The sequence below is a fragment of the Rhea pennata genome, chromosome 10, assembly GCF_028389875.1.
Source record: "Rhea pennata isolate bPtePen1 chromosome 10, bPtePen1.pri, whole genome shotgun sequence".
NCBI classification, from domain to species: domain Eukaryota; kingdom Metazoa; phylum Chordata; class Aves; order Rheiformes; family Rheidae; genus Rhea; species Rhea pennata.
The window spans coordinates 18,020,843-18,042,325 of NC_084672.1; the positions used below are offsets into that span (position 1 = coordinate 18,020,843).

The 21,483-nt window shown below is 37.5% G+C and overlaps 1 protein-coding gene across 1 annotated transcript in view; it reads right to left on the bottom strand.

Moving 5' to 3' along the window:
* Positions 1-3,115: 3,115 nt before the first annotated feature.
* The window catches only part of TRPM1 (transient receptor potential cation channel subfamily M member 1), a 142,721-nt gene continuing 124,353 nt past the window's right edge, over positions 3,116-21,483 (bottom strand). Inside the window, exons 18-26 of the mRNA XM_062583416.1 lie at positions 21,015-21,137; positions 20,542-20,673; positions 17,426-17,554; positions 16,331-16,582; positions 15,461-15,635; positions 10,115-10,259; positions 7,762-7,961; positions 6,449-6,581; positions 3,116-4,588 (exon numbers count right to left, since the gene is read on the bottom strand). Of these exons, the coding sequence (XP_062439400.1) occupies positions 3,310-4,588; positions 6,449-6,581; positions 7,762-7,961; positions 10,115-10,259; positions 15,461-15,635; positions 16,331-16,582; positions 17,426-17,554; positions 20,542-20,673; positions 21,015-21,137 (2,568 nt within the window). The 3' untranslated portion in view covers positions 3,116-3,309. The remainder of the gene's footprint in view (positions 4,589-6,448; positions 6,582-7,761; positions 7,962-10,114; positions 10,260-15,460; positions 15,636-16,330; positions 16,583-17,425; positions 17,555-20,541; positions 20,674-21,014; positions 21,138-21,483) is intronic.

A 21,483-nucleotide genomic window follows, 5' to 3' on the forward strand; every position in this document is an offset into this window, starting at 1 on the left:
GATTAGATATCTTCCTGAAAGCTGTGTTACAACCCAACAAAACAGCTATGTGGTTGGGAAAGTACTTTGGCTTGTGCAATGCAGCAGGGTTGGGTTAAAGCAGAACAGATTTTTTTCATAAAGGTCCATTCTGATCTCTCAGCAGATTAGAGAATGTCTTTCATTAGACATGTTCAAGAACAGGTTAGACCACCATCTGCTGCTGCTGATACCATCAACACAGCTGAGCTTGCTTCAGTGTAGATCATCTCTCCCAGGCCAATATTTCTGTGGCAACTTGTGTGTTTTCATAGCTTTAGAAAGCTATTTTCATAGAAAAATGGTTCAGTTTTAGCGACTTGAATGCCACAACACAAAGACATATGTGTTGTCTGATTTCACAGTTGAAATGGCTGTCTGTTGCAAGATCCTATAAGGTAAATTAACTTAAATTATTTCAATGTAATGTCCCTGAGTAGACAAAGCCTTAGAGTACATACTCTTTAGGCTCAGTCTGGTTCATGGTATATGGCAAATACCTAATAATAAAGCAGTAACTGGGATCCACTATGGCACTGCTGTGAAGTCACCACATTAATGGGAGGGACACATCTTCTTAGGAGTCAATACTAAACATGCTTTTTCAGAAATGCAAATTCTGTGTTTGCATCTTTTTACCCTGTACTCAGCAAAGCATAAAGGTAGACAGGCAAAAACTTTTATCATTTTTGTTTAATGTGCACCAAATCTAATACGAGTCTTGTATGCACATACAGAGCCATATTTAAATCTCATTAAAATGGCCATATATCTAAAATAATTCTGCTGAAGTCAGTGTAGCTGTTTCATATTTAATGACATAGCATGAACTGAAATGGTAACTCCTATGTAAGAGCACAGTAAACATCCAGGCCTTATAAAGCCTGTATAGAGAACTTCATGAAAAAGTACTGGCAAATGTTAAAAAACAAACTTCTCTTAGAAAATGTCCAGCCTATGCAATGCGTAAGAAGAGAAGGGAAATGTTTTTGATATCCTTATAGTGCCAGATTTGTTATACTGAATTCATTCCAGATTTTTTCTCATGTGGTTCCTTTATAAATATTTTACATAAAGAAAGTAAATAAATACAATGTTTTTTGTTTGAGAACACTACGCTATCCTAATCCACATGGTAACTCAGTATAGTAAATGCTAAACAATCACTGGACAAACAAAGTATGATTTAACGCACATTTTGTAAAGACAACGTAGCAAGAGGCATGCTGTATTGCATCCCACAATGCATACTGCTTGTTTAGCAAAGTGCTGAGAAGCTTTGCATCCCTTTGTGTTTGCTGATGAATCCGATTCTGGTGACTGTACAGGCAAACAATAAAAAGGCATTGGTAAATCGGAGCATATTTTAACCATGCATACAAAATGGCTATGTAGTTGCATAGAAGGGTAACACAGAAGTAAACACGGAAGTGAAACAATCACAAATGTCATTCTGTTTTTACAAAACGTCAAGTTCCCTAAAGTTGAATAAAAAAGAAGCCCTCATGAAAAGCAAAATGTCAATGCTGTTCTGACAACAGCAAAGCCAGCAAACCTGTTAATAAGACCATCTGGCAAAGATATATAGTAAACAAAGACTGCACTTTCAAAAATGTCTATGCAGTTACTATGATTAGGTAGTATAGTACCAGTACTTTTGAGTATAGTTATGGATAGACTATGAAAATATAATACAAATGATAAAAAAAAGATGTCATCAATGTGTCTTCCATCAAACCCTCTGTTTCAAAATGCTTTAAAAGCAGCATTATCACTGTGCATAATGAGATCTCCACACTGTGAAGCTGACAGTGGGAAAAAACTAAATTCCGTATTTTCAGAATAGTACATGAATAAATCCTGTCACAGTAGTCTGTGAACAAATAACATGACTTTTTAACTAATTTGCTTCCCTGTCTGTTCAATGGCATGCTTCCCCTGCAGGGAGAATGCTAAATATTTGGGAAAGCAAAATTCCTGAAAGGTAATAGGGAAGAATTAAGGAATCAAAATCATACTCCTACGAAGAAAACTATCAAAACCTAGTATTTAGTGTGCTACTGTTGAGAAAAGTCTACTGGGAAACTGTAACTGTAACTCTAGATTTCCCATCCTGATTGAATTTCTCTCCTTGATGGATAGAAAATACTTACTCCGCAGGGACTTTTTTTCCTAGGAAAATTGTTTTTGAAAAGAACTCAAGAAAAAATATGGAATTTCTATTTTCAGCTGGAGAATTTATTTTTTTTGTTTAGCCTGACTCTTAGGAACTCTTGTTCCTAATGTGTCACCACAATGATTTTGCAAAGAGAAGATGAATAGAACAATAGATTTGTTCAAAACACAGTTCGGTTACATCTTCATCTCACATGATCAGAAATTCTTTTCCTGTTTTTTTTTCCCTTGTAGGTATGTGAACAAAGCCAGTATCTTTCACTATATAGCTTCCATTGTAATCCCTGCTTATACAATCACTAATGCAGATCTTGAATTCATATTATTACTTATAATCTCCTTAATTATTTTGAAACTATTATCACTATCTTTAAGACTGTCAGTATGCTTTGGGGTGGGGACAGGTACGATTCTGAAAGCATGATTATATCACTAAAGTTCAAGGGCAGGTCAAGAACATGTCTATCCATGGCTTTCTAGGTCAGGTTCCTCCAACCACAACTGTATTTTTCCACTTGGACCTATTTTATTTGATGAAAAATGGTACGTTGTGTATTTCTGAAAGAAGAGACTAAGAAGCATGCTTGATATCAGAAACGAAAGAGGAGACTGCATAATTTTTCTTTGCATCCAACAATTTTGCTTTGATCTGAAAAACACAATGGCCACAAAGAAACCAGCTGCATATGTATGGATAAAAACTAAGGCAGGTTAAAATATTGTTCAGTTTTTGAAATCACCTGATAAAAAAGAAGAAAAAACACTTTCTAAATTATTACATGATAATGTTGTCCTCCTGTTGTCATCTTTTATTAAAAGGCTGCCAGTAAATGAGCTTATGAGGGAACTGAAAATGGGACCAAGAAAGATCTACACCCTTGATATCTGAGGACTGTGCCTTCTTTTGTATCTGGCCCTGAGAGGACAAGTCCCTTTCACCTGATCCAGCAAATATTTATTTAAGAACAGAATATTTGCATCTACAAGGTCAAAATGAGAAGAAACAAATGCATGCACATTTCTTTTGCAGAAATTCAGTTGTGATCTATTCAATAATTCCATCAATTAGCCACACTGCCTTCTCAATTGCTGATAAAACAAGGGCCAGAAGCCACTTTAACATTCAGTTTCAGTGGACGGATTTTCTTGCCTAGCTTTCTGCTCTTCTGTTGCACTGCCACATGCTACCGCTAAGCTAGACACGCTGCTGGCATGTCCTGGTCTACTTAGCTTGTCCTTTATAGACTTGGCTTTCCGAGAATGGCTGTGCAAACTCTTTGACCGTACCGATGGGAACCCAGAAGTCCTGTCTGACTTTACTGACAGTAAGTTCTCTCTCTCAGTCTTGACAGTTCCAGGTGTAGAGGTGTTAGAGGCATTTATACCTGCTTCACCAACATCACTGTCATCATCTGTGTCCATATGTAATTGCTTCTGCTCTGCTTGTCTTTCTGCTTCAGAGATAAAACCAGGGTATTCTGGAGGACGCTCCTCAGCAAGTTGCTGTTCGACTTCGTATTTCCACTCTGTGGCCCACTGTTCAACTGTGGAAGGGCGCACCTGATCCATGATGGTACTATACTCAGTGGTCCAGTTGTTAACTCCTCCAAACAGCTTCCCACCCTGCGCAAATATAAAGCTCCTTGACTTCATCATTGTGGTTTGACAAGCACTGAAAGTTTCAGGAGGATAATAGCGCATTGCTTTAGACTTGTCCAAGGGATAAGAGATGGTTGCTTCTAACTTGGTCCGTTCTAATTTTAACTGAGTGTTCTGATACTCTGATCTTGGTACTGACTGTCTGTTCATAACAACATCCATCTGGTTTATCCTTTGAGGAACCATTTCATCACTTCTGAATATTCCGAGCTTTTCATCCCCAAAACCACCTGAACCAGAATAGGGTCTGGAAACATTCTGTGCATTTTCTAATGTAGATTTATTGTAATCTGCTATGGTGACTGCATTAGCACCGGACGTATAACAGAGACTGGTCTGATGTTCTGGAACCAGCATCTTTGGGTCTGCTCCATCTTCTTTTGTACCAACAGAATGGGCTTTTTTACGCAATCCCATGGCTGGTGACATAGGAGCAATACTGTCATCATACGTTAACTCATCACCACTGACATGGTATCTGTATGTGCTGTAGCCATCAGAGCTGTTGACACTGCTTTGTCTGAGGAGATATGCTGCATCACACTCAGAGGAAGCCCGTGAACGGGTATATGTCAGCTCAGATTTGTCAATACCTGCCAGCTTCTCAAGAGCATTAACCATCCGACCAGATAGCTCTTCCAGTTGAGAGAGTCGAAGGTCGACTGTCTGAAGAGAAGCTTTCATAAAATGTTCTCTTTCATTCACTTCTTCAAGCCTCATAGACATATTTTCAACTCTGTTGGATATAAAACAGAAAGCACTGAACAGAAACTGTGGAATGGTGCAGTAACCCGTTATGTGCCCCCAGCTACTGATTTCTTCTTAAGGCATAATTCCATCCTATGTATCATTAGGCATCATTAATTTTTCCTATGCATATCATCAAAAGCATGTGTATTTATTTTTTATCTGTGCTTTCCTTACACCATATTAGAGGGCCAGTTGAACTTTGCCCGTATTTACATGCCCGTGAGTCTACAAGAGTTGCAGCCCTTAGGGCAAACCTATTATTATATTTCTCTCTGAGTGTGCCAACCACTTCACATTCAGTTGTCATCTTTTAGTGCGAAGCATCAATTAATATGAAGAATACTGTCTAATGATATGTTCACAGAACAACTTAAAATAGCATCAAGGTAATTTGTAAAACAGGTTTTGTTGCTGTATGAGAGAATATATGCTGGCTGTTTATGGAATTCATCTAGCTACTGAAATACCTTTCAATTACGTATCAGAGCTGAAGGCAGTGGAATTAATGTCTAGTTCAATTAAAAAATACTTCTTTCCATTGTATTTTATTATTTATATCATAACAGAAGTGATGGTACTAGAAGAATGCATGTAAAAGCCAGGCACCAGGATGTGACTAGATATCATACACTAGTAAATCAACTGTGGAAATTAAATTAACATTCTTTTGCTCTCACACACAAAAGATGATGAAGCATCTGGAACAAGAAGCCATGAGAAATACGCAAATCTGCTTTGCAGCCATAGACCATAGTGAATCAGTGAGGCTTACCAGCCCTGCTTTATTCACTGCCACAATACCTAGGATTTTGACAAATTGCCATGGATAAATAGATCAACAGAGATGACTCACATACAGACAGAAGATTTCTTTTACTTCTCTATTCCAGACTTCACATATAATACTGCAAGATGTTCAGTGCCTCCTTTCAACAGAAAGATGTTTATGCACTGGAAGGAATTTTATGACTGATAGAGCTACCTCCTGAGAAACGTTTAAAGAAAGAGAGCTATATTTGGAGTGGTTCGCCACTAAAATATTGTGAAGTGAATTTAAGCAAGAGGGTATTTAAACTGTGTATCACTTTCAGTATGGGGAGATTTTTTTCATCATTTGAAGTGATAAAAGACCCCATCCTTTGCATTAAAGCTACCACCAGAATGGACGGAGCCTTTGGGAAAGGGCCTGCTAAGTGATCTAGTAAAAAAAGTGCTCCTGCCACTGTCACTGTGTGCTCACACAGCAATATGCAAACATTATTTAGTCCTCAGAATAGCTTAATGATTTACATGTGAATACTCCCTGTCTTTTAGATGGAGAAGTTCATACAGAAAAGCTAAATGTCTTGTCCAAGGGTTCCAAGATGATCTGTAGTAGAGATTCAAATCCAGAAGTTCCTTATGCAAATCATGGGTATAAGTGAGCAATGCTCAGGGCTTCTGTCATTTAGTTCCCCCACGTTTATTATGGTCAGACGAGGTCTTGGAAGCTGAAGAATTGGTAATTTGCTCATATAGGTAAAAAAGCGTATCTGTGAGCTTCAGATAGCACAGAGGAGAAAAAATTACTGTGATCAAAAATGTGCTTTTGACAAAGCCACCCAAACCAGAAACCAGCAGTCTTAATAACATACGAGCAGCAACAACAAAAACCTTGCTCTTGTGAGAGATGTACCTGCACAGATACCTAACCAGGATTCAGATCAGCTTCTGAGCTGCTGGTGGTGGTGTTCATGATCGCAAATCTTTTGTACTTGAACTCAACTTTGGTTTTAATGAGGACACAAAACCAATACATTATTCCAGTTACAATGCAGATAAGTGGGTTTTTTTTTTCAATGGGTACCTTTCGGAGGTAACTCTGATACGTTCATCATTAGATGATTGCTGTTCATCCTCTTTTTCCTGGAAGTATTCTTCTACACACTGCTCTTCAAACTCATACAGTTTTTTTAGCTCTTCATCATTCAGAAATAATTCTGTGTAAAACAGAAAAAACATGAGTTTCCCTTTCCAGAACCTGTCAGTCAATTTAAAGCGAATTTAGCAGATTACTTCAGACATGTGGACTGCAGATTCTATTCCCACACTAAATGAACAAAATGTTCTGTAAATATGGAATCAGCACTTAGCTAAAGATGACTGCAGTCCTGAGGGCAATGTAAAGCCTCTAATTTTATGACTATCCACTGAGATCTGCTTTTGCTTTAAGTTCTTTGCACATTTTGATAGTAGAGTGCTACACATAGAACAAGTTGACCAGAACCATACATATACATAATAGATCTTAAGGAATAAAGTGTAGACTAATCTTTGCCAGTCTGATTGTTCCTTAATGCAAATACTGTTCTTAAAGGATGTTGGTTATAGGCAACACATAATCTAATATAGCAGACAGTTTCCCAGATATTCTTTGGTAATAGCCTTGAAAACTTATAATAATGTTAAAAAGAAAATCCAAGGGAAATATAAGCTCTCGTGAATGCTTCACCTTTTATTAGGATTTGTCTCATTGTATTTGTAGGGAGTGTTACATTTACCTTTTCTTTTTAACCAGAAGTACAGTGTGCAAAAATACAATTACTTACAAAATAAGTTTCCTGTGAAATGTAGAAATAAAGGGGTAATTGTGAGCATCTGGTTATTTCAAATGAGGCATATAATGAAAATAATAATCAGCAATTACAGAGTATGTTGGCAGATGAATCCTTGCAGTTCCCCTGTGAAATGAGACATAAGTCTATAATATAGAGAAATAAAAGCGGGATACTCCTAATCATAGATTGCTCACAATCACAAAGCTGACACTACAGATGACATTTTATACTGTGATCCCTTCTTTTCAATTTCCTATTTGCCTTTCCCATTGTGTGGATTTCAATAAAATTTGGCAAATCTGGATTAAGTTGATGCATTTCAGTAGGGAAATCTATTTAAGAAAGTCTGTTAAAGAAAGCATTCGTTAATAGTATGGCATTCTATATTCTCAAGAGCACAAGGAGCTCAATAGATGTTAGTTTGATATAAATATCGTCCTATGCCATCTTCTGCAAATACTGGACTATTAAATTGAACAAAAGAAATAGCTCAGCATTGGAAAAAACAGTTGCTTTGTGGTAATATGGTGCAAAGAGCTCAATTCAGAGATTTTTCACATACTCAGTCCCCTGTCACGCTCATCCTGATCTCCTTCACGCTTCTTGCAGCGACAACACACCCGCTTGATGATTATGTAGAGGTGGCTGAAGATGATCATTGGTGGGGGAAGGACAGGTCTGTCATGGAAGGTCATGATCAGCTGGTATCGCTGGAACTTCCAGACCTGGTTGGATATTGATTTTACCTCAAAGAAGGTATTGCTGGAAGGGAACAAAGGTACGGTTTCTGTTAGGCCCTAAGTTCAGCTGAAACAGAGAGAGTACACAAAGAAAAAGGAAGCTAAGTAACAACATGAGGTCACACGACTTTCTCAGGTCAGCCTTTTGTTGATGCTGCTGAACTTGCAGGCTCTAACGGGACTAACAATTAACCTGAACTCATGATTTTGCTACTCTTTTCAAGGGTACTAAAGCAGAAGGAAGTGCTTTGCATCCCTTATGCACCACTTGCAACAGTTCTCCTCTTACACTATTTGCTTCTATTGTATAAAGTCTGTTAGCAGCCAGTAGTGGAAAGAAACTTGCACAATTTATGAATCACATAATTAGATTTTTGGGGTTTGGTTATAAAATAAATATTTCTACTAAAACGTGCCAGGATTTGATACTACACAAAGTATTAAATCCTTAAGAATTATTTTGTATACTAAACCCAGAAGCTTCACATAGTTTTCCTTTAATATGCTAATCAGTTTGACCTACATAGAAAACTTGAAGCTTTCACAAAATGTACTGAATTCAAACTTTATTCATTCAAACTTCTGACTTGAGAACATCGTACACATTCTTATAAAGGAAGCTGTTCTTGGAAGCCAAGAGTTTATCATTTCTACACCAGAATGATGTGTGGTATGCAGAAATTTTATTTTGCACTGGATATGAACGAATAGAAAGTAAGTAGACAGTATTCAATCCAGAGATAACAATAATCTGGGTTATAGAATATCAACTAACAGAAATCAAATCTTGATGTTCTCTGTCTTGATACAGCTTTTCAAACTATTTTAAAGTGTCCTTGGTTACTGACACTTCACCTTTTACACTTTCTACCTGCTTCTTTTTTTCTAACTTGCTCTGCTTTAAAATACTTATATTTACAAAACCATTTAAAACATATCCTCAAAACCAGAAAATGCTGAGTACATATGCTTTTTGGTTTCTTTTGGCTATGAATAGTTTATTTATCACTGATAACAAGACAATCTGACTTCATTCTGTGTCTCTAGGAATAGCAGGAATTCTGCAACTAGATCCCAGCCTCTTGCAAACAGGCTGGGATGGCAGGCGTTAACAGCATGACCTACTTCCCAAACTGCTGATTCTTTGGTCTCTTCAGCCAATAATAGCTACTATTGTAAGGTTCTTCTCCTTCCCCCTAGTTATGTGACTAGCATTTGAACGCTTTGAAATTCATGACCTTTTAAGCTACATACATCAGATAAAAGACAAGCTTTGTGAGTTGTAGATTTCTGGGACAAGATGAACGAAGTATTTCTTCTGATTGTGATGCCAGTTACTTATGCCAGGAAGCCTTCCAGCACTGCATGTTTATGGACAAAATACATTCACCTGCTCTCTTGGTGCTTTTTTCAAGTGGCGTGCTAGGAAAGTCTTACTGGCAAGTAGATACGTCTATTTTTTGTACTGCTAAGTCATGATAGGAAAAGCATGCAGGATAACTGTGAGCTGAAGATAAAACTGTGGACAGAAAACACATTTAGTTTAACTCTGGGGAATTCTAAGTATGGATCTATGGAATAATACTAAGAATCTGCACAGTTCGCATTGCTTGGGCCAGCCATACACTTAGCCACGGATCTTGGCAAAGTGTAGCTGGCCTGTTTCTTGGCTCGAGGCAATATAAGCTCTTTTTCTGGGAGCTGTAACAACTGTGCAGGGTATAATTTCTTTTTCTAAATAAAAGCAAAGCAAAAAAAGAGGAGGGGCAGAGGGTGCAGTGATAGTGGAAAATCCTCATGCTTTTCATGTTCAGATTTTCATTCTGCAGATCCATGCTACTGTCCTTTGAATAATAAGTTAGTAGTTACATAGCCTTCCATCATGTATGTAGCAGGTTTCACGTATTCAGTTTTCCTGTTTTTAGAACAAACTTCCAGCTTGTCATTATCAATTAAATGTCATTCATAGTCAGATTCTCTTGTATGCATCACTGCAATTGCTGTTAAATTTGTAGCAAGCTTTCTTCCATTCTTTCCCAACATATGAACTATGCCAAATATTTGACAGTCATGTTCACAGAATAATTAGATTCAGAATGTGAATGCAAACCCTTGCAAAATCAGCTGATGGGCTCTCAGTAAGAAAGTAAAGATAGTGTATGATCATTTACGTACTTGAAGACAGCAATCAGCAGATTTACCAGCAGGATGTTTGCTACCAAGAGGTAACAGGCCATAATAGCAGGAGTGAGCCAGGCGCCTGGTATGCATGGAGGTAGACGTTTACCATCCTCATCATAAAGATTGTCACCACAAGGAGCTGAGAAAACAGGAAGGTACTTTTCACAAATTGCCCTACATTAAGAACACCATTCACATTTATTTAATGATGACATACATAAATTTTGCCAAACTGGACAAATTTTGTCAGTTTATTTCCAGTAGCAACTACGTATAACTTCTAGTCCAAATACTGCTTCTAACTAGACAAAACAAAAATATTTTCCCATGATAATGAACAAAGCAGCAGCTCCAAGTTTACTGTACAGTGTTACTTCCTCCTCAAATTCATATGGATTTTATTTTCCTCATAGCAATAGTCTGGGAGAAGATCTTCATGTGCTAGTAATGATACTAATAATGGAATTACAAAAAAAATCTCAGACCAAACCTGTGTGCATATTTTGCCAAAGATATAAAAGGATTTACAGTGGTCCCAGACTGCTCTTGGTGTTGAACTGAGCACAAAATCAGTGCACTAACAGGCTATAAAGGCTAATACTATAGTCACCTGGGGTCTCCACCCACACCCTCTGCCCAAGCCTGTTCCTGCTTCAGCTATGTCACAGCGGGACCAGGCTGAGCCCTGCTTCTGGGCCCTGCCTCTGCGATAGACTTGTGCCACAGGCAGCTTATCTCCTGGCTGGACGCTTCTCCTGTCTTGGGCCCAGTGTCCTTTTCCCTTTGGCTGGACCCGGGACCACCGCTTGCCTTGCCTGGGGACATCCTATGGACTCTGCTCTGTCTGCTGCCTTCAGGCCCTGTGGGACTGTGCCCACCGGAGGGCACAGGGAGGGCACTGCCTGCCTGAGGTTGCCCTTGGCTCCCCTTCCCTGGGGGGCAGCCTTGCTCTTGCTGCTCCCTGCCAGCCTGTAGGTTCCGTGCTCGGCAAAGCTTGCTTGGTTATGCAAGTATGGCTACACATACAGGAGTGGTTGACGTTTATACTTTTCTTCTGGAAAAAAAAAAAAGTAATTCAATAAGCCTAGCTTCTTTTTTCTTGCTGAAGGTTGTGAGTGCTTTTCAGCACACTTAATTTGTTCCTGAATGGAAATATCCAACTTCTCATCTTCTTTTTACACAGATTTCTGCTCCCCTTAGTTTTCACAGTAATTCTAAATTTTAGATAAAGTATTAAACAAAAAGATAAAACTACATAATGAAAAGAAGATACAATTACACTAAAATAGACTGGTGAAAATGAGAAAAATTTGAAAATAGTGATTGAATTGTTATCAAATAATTTCCTAAACTAATCCTGAGAATACATAGGTTGTCTTGGGTAAGGGTTGTCTTGGAGCTGGGAAAATGCAACAAGTTTTTGTGCCAATAAAGTGCCAACAAAACTGATTTCAAATACAAGGCTAAATTTTGGAACTATTTAGCATCAGGTAAAAATGTATATCAACAACAGCTTCTTCACCTGAAATTCCTTAATAAATATTAAATCTGGCAATAGGCTTATTACAGATTTAATTTATGTGGATCGATAAAAAATATTTCTTTTTTACTAGTCGCTCAAAAATCCTATCAAGTTCACCTGAAAAAAGTTTAAATTATTTGAAAGTATGTTGATCTTATATAGTCTAGAGTGAAATGGATATTTCAACAATGATTAATAACAACATATTTTATTTGCTTTTTGAACACCAGGCCTATGTTTTTCCTGTTTATCATAAGGAAAGTGTAACAGGAAAGTCAAGTGAATCATATTATTATTCATGTGGATCAATGAAAGCTCTGCTGAAGAAACACTAATAAAATATCTAGGTAATCAAAGGGAATTATTTTTATCATGACACTCATGCAGCATAATTTTTAAAAATGAACATTTTAGCGGAAAGGTCATAGCAACCACATAAGCCTGATTGAAAATTCAGATCTGCAATCTATATTAAAACAAACTATTTTCCTCTGTTTCTCTTCAAATTAAACTATTTCATTAGAAAAACAAGAGACACACCTGAATACTGGATATACCCTGTAATTAAAATGTCAGTATCTAGTGAAAAAAAAAGATTAATGAACATATTCAGCTAAATGAGATTATCAGCTCCCCAGAGACCAGAGACTTACGATTAATTTCCATGGCATAGACTGAACAGCATTCCAAAGGAAAGAAAAAAAAGGGGGCAGGGAGAGAAGGAAAGAAAACAATAGAATAATATGGAAAAAAGAAAACAGATGATTGAAAATACAATTTTGCCTCCAAGAAAAGATAAGCAACTCAAATGTCAGAACAGCAGAGACATATGCTTAGAAACAATGTCTTTGTTTGAACTGCACTACATTCTGCAACTTCATTTTCATATTGTCTTCCCCAAATGTTACATGTGGCAGAAAATTCATGACATTAAAAATAAATCACAAAATGGTGCTGGCAGATGATCATTTAAATCTACAAGATATCTCAGGCAAGTAAACAAAACTGATAGTCACCACAAACACAAAACAACTCAAAAGTTATCACACACAATCATCACAATTCTTCCAGCTCTTAACAAAACACATATCCTTTTTCCCTTGTTTTTTAAAGAACCAGCCTGGCACTGAATCTGCCAGCTGTCTCCACTGAATAGCTACGTTTCCATTAATAACTGTGTTATTGATGTTGTTATAGTTTATAACACCATAAAAGGCCATTTAACTAGCAGTAGGAATATTTGTTTGCCAATCTCTAAATGGTGGTTGTAAGAAAAATTAAACTGTTGGGAAACTCAGCTTCTCTAATTCTCTATTGATTGAAAAATGTGTTGCTGTTGGACAATAGATGCCTCTAATTTCTTGCTCATGGGCATCTGCTAAATTAGAGTGAACTAAAGTGAAGCGCATGCTGGGCTGCATTAGAAAGAGCGTTGCCAGCAGGTCAAGGGAGGTGAACATTCCCCTCTACTCAACCCTGGTGAGGCTGCGTCTCGAGTGCTATGTCCAGGTCTGGGCTCCCCAGTACGAGAGATTTACTGAAGCAAGCCCAGCAAAGGGCCATGAAGATGCTGAAGGGACTGGAGCATGTGACATATGAGGAGAGGCTGGGAGAACTGGGACTGTTTAGCCTGGAGCTGAGAAGGCTCAGGGCAGGGGGATCTTATTCATGGGTATAAATATCTGAAGGGGGCATGTAAAGAAGATGAGCCAGACTCTGTTCAGTGGTATCCAGTGAAAGGACAAGAGGGAATGGGTGCAAATTGAAATGCAGGAAATTCTGTTTAAATAGAAAAAAGTCCTTCTACTATAAGGATGGTCAAACACTGGAACAGGTCATCCAGAGAGGTTGTGGAGTCTCTATCCTGGATATATACTTGGGTGGACAGGTCTCAAGCAACCTGCTCTAATTTAACCTGATTTAAGCAGGGCAGGGTTGGACCAGATGATCTCCAGAGGTGCTTTCCAGCCTCAGCAGTTTTGTAATTTGTCATCCTGTCCTCAGTGAAGCCAAAGGCAAAAGTCCCACTGATTTCAGTCAGATGGATAACTTGATATAATGCTTTGTCCATAAATTGTTTACGCTCAGGGGCTTTGGCAAAACTATGCACATTTGTCACACAGCCTGCCCATGGTTCACTCCCTGATAACTATTAAGATTGCTTTTGTGGGATGTATACAGAGAACCATGGAAAGATCAGAATGAAACCTTGTTATTGAAAATAAAAAGATTCTTTGAAATCAGTCTGTGGGCTTGTAAACATAACACATTTATGGAATAACTGTAATGCAATCTAGTTATAACAGCAAAACTCCTTGTGCAGACATTTTATGCTTATGATGTTAAGACATTAGCTTAAGTTTAAGCTTAAGCTAGTGACAGAGCAAAACTTCTAACCTGGGATGGTTAGTGAAACAAGTAGCTGAACTGGACTCATGTAACTGGAAAAGCCCTCTCTAACTTTTTTGAAAGTCTAGAAGCTTGCCAAAAAATCTTTCACATTGCTGAAGAAAGATTTCTAATTCATAGGAGTGAATAGTATATACTTGAAAAATGACTCAAAACTTAAGAGAAGTCAGGAATACCACTTACAATACAGAGATCAATATTGTTGGCAAGGTGGGAGTTTTGTTTGATAGAGAAATCAGTGTATACAAAAGCAAACATTCTTTGTTCAAGTGGGATGCATAGTGCAGCTTAGCCTGGCTCACCTGTGCAACGACGCTACAGTATCAGGTAACTGACCTGCTTGCCCTAGTATTTGTCAAGAGTAATTTAACATACTGCAAATTACATTACGAGACAAACATTCAAAGGAAAAAGATGACAGGATCATTGCAACAGTGTAGCTTTAGCAACAGACTAATGACATTTCCTTCTTTCTTAATAGGAAGCTCTACAGTTTAATGATATTTAGTATAAAGGTTTCTAATGATGATGATTTTGTTTTTTCACTGAACTTGGACCTTACAGTTCCTTCTGCCTTCACTTTACTGCTTTTCAATATATACAGCTAGCTGAAATAAATAGCACATTCACAAAGCTGAAATAAGTTTATATTGTTTTAGATAAAATGCAAACGGTGATACACACAAAAGGACACCAGCTGCATGTTCGACTGTGTGTACAGATTTCAATTAACACAAAACTACTAGTAACATGACAGTGTCCAGCTCCTCTACAACACTGATTTTTTTTTTATCTGTGCAGCTTTGTATAAGAAATCCTATTTACAGTCCCAAAGCTAATCAAGCAGAGTTTTCCTTTTTTGTTTTGTTTTTTTATAGATGTGGGTAATGAGAACCTAAATGATGCATGGAACTTCAACATTTCTGGAAAGTAGGCAGATGTATCAATGGGAGTAAAAATATATTAGTTCACTGCTTCTGCTGAGAGTTGATGATGAAAGAATATGTGTATTTTCATCTCCTGTACAAGGGATTTATTTTTATCTTCTGTTGGGACTGGCTATTAGTAAAAATATTCATTCAAAAGAAAGTTGCAGAATGATCTCTTTTGAGTACTGTGAATAAATGGCACATTTTATAGGCAATACTGTCATATTCACAGATAGGAGAGCATTCTAGACTGCATTGCTCTCAGTATTAGCTGAATTTGAACATACATTGACAGGTAGGACATGCAAGCGGGGAATAGAAAGTTATTTCGTGTCTAGAGTCTGTCAGAAGAAAACTCTCAACATAACAATAAAAATAAAGACAAAATACTATTTCCACATTAAAAACAAATATTAATTTAGATCTGATCATCTGCCTCAGAAACAGGAAACAGACTCTTACTATGAATTCTATTCTTACGGTCTATCTGGTCTGCGAACACCTCTCCATAGATCATCCAGTAGGGCATATAGAAGATGTTGCGAGCTAGTCTCCAAGAAGGCTTCTCATCTGGGTGCAGAATAGCTTGGCGGGCTACTCCAAAACTCATCAGAACCACAAGCATGATTACCACAAAGTAGAGCATGTCAATCATCTGCACAGAGGGACCATATGGAGAGAGGTTCTTGTCATCACCAGCTAGTACAGTAGCATCAGCATGTCTATTTGCAAGCATACATTAAAGCAAACAAGAAAGTATCAAGAGAACAAATACATCCCCCCAACTAATTTTCCTGGTATTATTCTTTGGCTTTAACTACTGGTCATGAAATAAATACATATAAAAATGGAGGAGAACCAGCTTTTTAAAGAAATACTAGATTTTCTATTTAAAAAGACCTAAAATACTAAAACTTTGCTATGCAGATTCTCTTCTGCATTAAGTGCACTATGCTGTGCTTTCAGCACAGAGTTTTTCCCTGGTTGCAAAAAACTGGCATAAACACTGCTGTGTCACCTCCTCCCGACAACTGATGGTTTTGTGCATGATCCCTGTTTCCTGGCAGTCTGTTATTGCTACGACTTTGGGAGGTAGAAGGCAGACACGGTGAACGAGCTATTGTGGTGTTTCAAAAAGAGTTTTGCTCTTGAATCAAGCAACTGTTAGCAAGACTATTGCATGTGTGAGTGTGAAATTCACAAGACAAAACTTTAGTCCTATTTCACAGCCTTTATTCAGAATCGTACTCAGATGGAAAAAAGCTTTAGGATTGTTTTTTAAAATTAGAACGGAATTTAGTTTCTTCTGTACCTCTGATATACAAAACTTAGAACAACTTGAGCACTAACCATCTTTCCAATCATCATGACGTAAGGTCCCAGATACTTGTTCACACCAAAGATATCTAGTACTCTAATGTACCAGAAAATGATATCTACACAGTAAATCACTCTTCCATAACTCATGTATGGCTGCTTTTGTAGGCGAAGAATTGCTCCTATCATAAATACTAAAATAGCCACCAGATCAGTAATATTCCAGTATTCCTGTAGCCAAACTTTCACTTTCTGGCTCAGCTTGCCAGGCTCTGACATCAGAATCTGAAATAAAGGATGAAAAAGGAAATCATTAGAAAAACTCCAAATAACATTTTTGAAATAAGTCATGAGACAAGACCAGTCGTATACTCAATAGGCATTTGGGACACTGTGCCACAGGCAGCAAAATTGGTCTTAGGCAAAAACGTTTTTGGTTAACAACTGACAACATTTTCTTTTCATCCCTGTTTCAATTTTGGTTTATTTCTGCTATTTTTTTGTTGCAGTATTTATTCATTAACATTTAAATCAGGACATCTGGCTTACTGATTTTGTATCTGCATTTACCTCCAAATAAAGTTAGTATGAGTTGTGTACTCAGAAGGGAATTTGAATCAGATAGAATAGGCCAAGTGCAAACCAAACTGTAGCAGGCAAATATCGTGGAAGTTTTTATGCTATCTTTCTCATATAAAAGTGCCAAGAGGTAGGTTACATTCTGCTCCTAATTTCCCCAAACTGCCTGCAGTTCTCATCAAGGATGCTGCATCAGAAGTGAACAACAGGATCAACGCAGCTGGTGCCCACTGAGATTTACTCTATGAACTATGGCCATGCTCTCCCTTGAAAATATTTAAGGGAATAACAAAGAAACTCACTTTGTCATTCTGACTGCTGTCCTCAGGGCATTTTTGCCTGCCCTTTTCCCCAACAAGAAAAGACTTTAAGATACAGGAATAGGTTATACATGAAATTCTTTCCAGTGATGGGCAGGTTGGGTCTCTACGGCTGAGAGAGTCTTCTCTCTTGCATACAGCTTCTCAACTCACTGCAGAAGTCTATGTCATTATTACCTCTAAGGAAGAAGTGCTTTCCAAGGATTCTATTATGATGATCAGACTTTACCTCTCTTACTTTCTCTAAAGCCAATGTCACAATGTAGGAGATGACAATCCACTCCTGGACTGATGGACACTGTTCCATTGGCACCAAGATCATATAATTAAACAGCATCAAGTAACCCAGGTAAGATATCTACATCAAAAAAAAAAGAAATAAAATAAAGAAGAAAAGAAAAGAAAAGAAAAGAAAAGAGAAAAGAAAAAAGAAAAGAATAGAAAAGAATAGAAAACAAAAGAAAAGCAAAAAGAAAAGCAAAAAGAAAAGCAAAAAGAAAAAAGAAAAGAAAAGAAAAGAAAAGAAAAGAAAAGAAAAGAAAAGAAAAGAAAAGAAAAGAAAAGAAAAGAAAAGAAAAGAAAAGGAGAAGAAAAGAAAAGAAAAGAAAAGAAAAGAAAAGAAAAGAAAAGAAAAGAAAAGAAAAGAAAAGAAAAGAAAAGAAAAGAGAAGAAAAGAAAAGAGAAGAAAAGAAAAGAGAAAAGAAAAGAAATCTGTTACGGACTTTAGATGACAGATCCTAGGATCCATTTGCATTTAGGCAGTATTCAGTTACTTTAGATAACTACCACATAAAGAATCAGTCCCTGCTGGTTCCAGTAGAAGTTCTGGAACTTCACTGTAAGTCAGTAGAGCAATAATTCAGTTTTCCACAACTACTGGTGACTGCTGGTGTGGATGTGCAGCTGCTGATGCTGCTGTCTCCATGCCTCACAGCAGCCATTGGTGACTGGCCAAGCTCAAAACTTCAGAAAGCTTGGAAGTCCTGAGTTAGGAATCCAAAATGGATTCAATGGCTATCATTTGCAGAAAAAAAACAAAAAAAACAAAAAACAAAAAACAAAAAACAAAAAAAAAGGAAAGAAAGAAAAGAAAAAAGGTAAGCAAAACAGTAGTAAAACAAAAGTTTTTTTCCAGGAGGAAGACAGGTTTTTTTAAAGAAACAGTAAATGAAATATTCAACGTAAACTGCTTATCTACCATCTCTAACAGATCTAAAGCAGAAAGAGAAGGCAGGGATGTGAGTAGCAGCTACCTGGAGTGGAGAGGAAAGGATGAGCCACACAAGCCGCCCACTTTCCTCCACTGTGAAATAACAGAGTTGAGACAGTTCTGGCAAAACATTCTCTTTATGCAAGGCCAGAAGCATACAAACTTCTTATATTAGGCCTTAAAACACTTTTGTTTCTGTGTTTGTTACTTAAATCCACCTGCATGAACAGACAATATACTTGCAGATATTTTGGTTACTTTAAGTAAACTCTAACCTCAGGAATGATTTTCTTGCTGAAGTCTAATTCAGTAAGAGCACAGAAGGCTGCATCAGCATGTCCAGTCATGAAAGAAGAGAGCAAACGTAGAAGGCAGCAAAATCTTCTTTGCTGAGGGGTCTGCAAAATGCATGAAAGTGAAGCCTGCCCTTAACTGTGATATTTATATGAAGATATATTGAGATTGTGCCTCGTTATAACAGTATAATGCACTGCAAAATGCATTTAAATGCTGTTTTTTCTATGTTCTGAAGGTATTCACGTTCACAATTTTCAATATCCTCAGAAAGTGCCAAATACTAACTAGAGAGCTATTAACACTGGAGAAACGAATATGTATTGTGGTTTTCAATGGCATACAGATCATTTGTACGCTTTTATTGTGAGATGTGAATATCATGAGAATGTTACTCTGTTACAGTAGTACTAGGAACTGTATAAAATTACAGAAGCAACTAACCTGCTTCAGAAGTATTGAATTCAGATGTATTTTGTTTATAACTATCCTTTAAATTTTACTTCAATTTTTAGAAAATAGGCATCTCCAACAGATATGACAGCTCCAAAGAACTGTACTGTGGCTGTGGTTGTCCTAAGAAAACAGGACTCCTTCATCAAAGCTTTGGAAACAGTAGCAAGCCATATTGGCAGTCCTACAAATTTAGATTATCTTTCCAGAAGTGCCAACATTTCAAGTCATCTTCCTATTCCTGATGGATTCAGGGGTTGAAGACTTTCACTTGGGTAAAGAGAAGTTTTTTTCTCTGAAAGAAGTGGGCCTGCTGCAATGCCCTCGCTGCAGCTGCCAGACACACAAGCAGAGGCCGTGGGCCTCTAGCAGCAGGAGTAGGAGGAATGACAGATGCTGTGGAATGTGCAATCCAGGCTGCTAAATTATCTGAAGTTCATAGAAATACGCAGGACAACAATTCCAGTGCGCTCTGATCAGGTCCTTTGTACCTGAGGCTTTTTTAACCTTCTATAACCTACTTTCTTTACACTCATGAAATCAGGTTGAATATTTTTGTTTGAAATTAAATAGGAATTTTGTATTTAAACTATTTATATAGGCAATAAAAAGGGATCTGCACAGTGTTTTGCAATTATGATGTGCTAAAACTAAAAACCTATATAATTTTAATACATATTAGCTATCAGAAGTCCTAACTTTAAATAAAAGAGAAAACAGTATCCTTCACATAGGGCATACATTAAATTTATGAGCAGTAGCATGGATATTTCTTTCTGCTCTATTAAAACAGAGTTTGGCACCAGATAATTCTTGATGCACTCCATTAAAGAGAGAAAAATTAGATGTTTTCCAAAAATCAAATCTTTTCGTTTATACAGTTTTTAATTATTTAAGTATGAGAAAAAGCTTCTATTGAGTCTTAGAATTCTGAGTCTGCATCTGTGCTTTCGTTGAGGCTGCAGTTGTCTGAGCATGAATGTCGACTAAGCAAATAGCAAGCACTGAATATTGTGGCTTTACCTGGGTTATAAAGTATTATTTCAAAGCAGAACAGGCACCAGAGCCTTTAGAAAACGAGAGAATCCAGCCCTGCTGGGATGACTGGATTGTGGAGCTTGCACTAAATTTAGCATATGATGAGCCAGACAGGGTCTCCTTCAAAGTCTGTAGGAGCTTTAAAGGGTGACAGTGTAAGCTAGTTATTCATTGCTTCACTGTCCATGCTTCTTTCTCTGAATAAAGGGAGTACTTTACTCATCAAGGAGATCCCATTAAAGCCACTATTATTTATTTAATTATTACCTGGTTATTATTTTTATGTAGGAATCTTAAGTTTTACAAATGTAAGAACAATGATTACCATCAGTTTAATCACCACGACTTACTGTGTAGAACCAGAATTTGACAATGGGCGCATTATAGAACTCATAGATCTTTGTTCCAATTGGAAGGCTTCTCTGGTTTTTATTTCCATTCTCTTCATCTCCTTTCCGGGAGCCTGCATCCACATTCGCATCCTGGAAGACCAAAATTTTTCAACAATTGACGTTACATATGGTGGCTTTTCTCAACTGCAATCCTAGCTAACCGTCAACTGCCAGATGCTTCCTCTGAGCACTAGATTACCCCAGTTCTATTGTCTTTTTAAAAACTTCAAAAATACACATCCTTAACTATGATAAATCAGTGTAACCACACAGACAACTTATACACCCAGAGAACCCAGCCTATACACTCCCAAGCTTTTCAATGATTTTGATCCCACCCAGGCAGTTAAGATTTTAACCTGAGTGGCCTAGAAGTCAGCAAATTGAGTTTGCTTGACGTGTTAGAACTTCCTGATAAACTCCATACTGACCACATTTTCCTCCTCCTTTTCTTTACCCTCTTCATTTTCTCTTGATGACTGATAAGAATAATCATCATAACTGCGAAACTCTAGGAAAAGGATGGTGGGAGGGAAGAGGATCCCCATTATAACCTGCACAATAAAAAAGAATTCAAGTTAGACAGCAGTACTTGTTTACAATATTTTTTATAATGAGACAAACCCTTTAAACAATGCTTTTGCATAACATTCAGAATACTCCGCTATCCCTAAACCTACAAAAATAATGAATATGTAGTGTTTATGGAGCTCCACCAGTAAGTTGCTGGATGGAAAGACAGCACTCTGGTACACTTCCTGTCTCCATGAATACACTGCAATTAAGAAATTGTGCTCCAGAATGAGACTTGAGCAGATAAATTAAATGGAATGACACAGTGGCACTGGGAGAAGGGGTTCAGGTACTTTCTGGAGTTTACAGTTATTTCAGTCAACTACT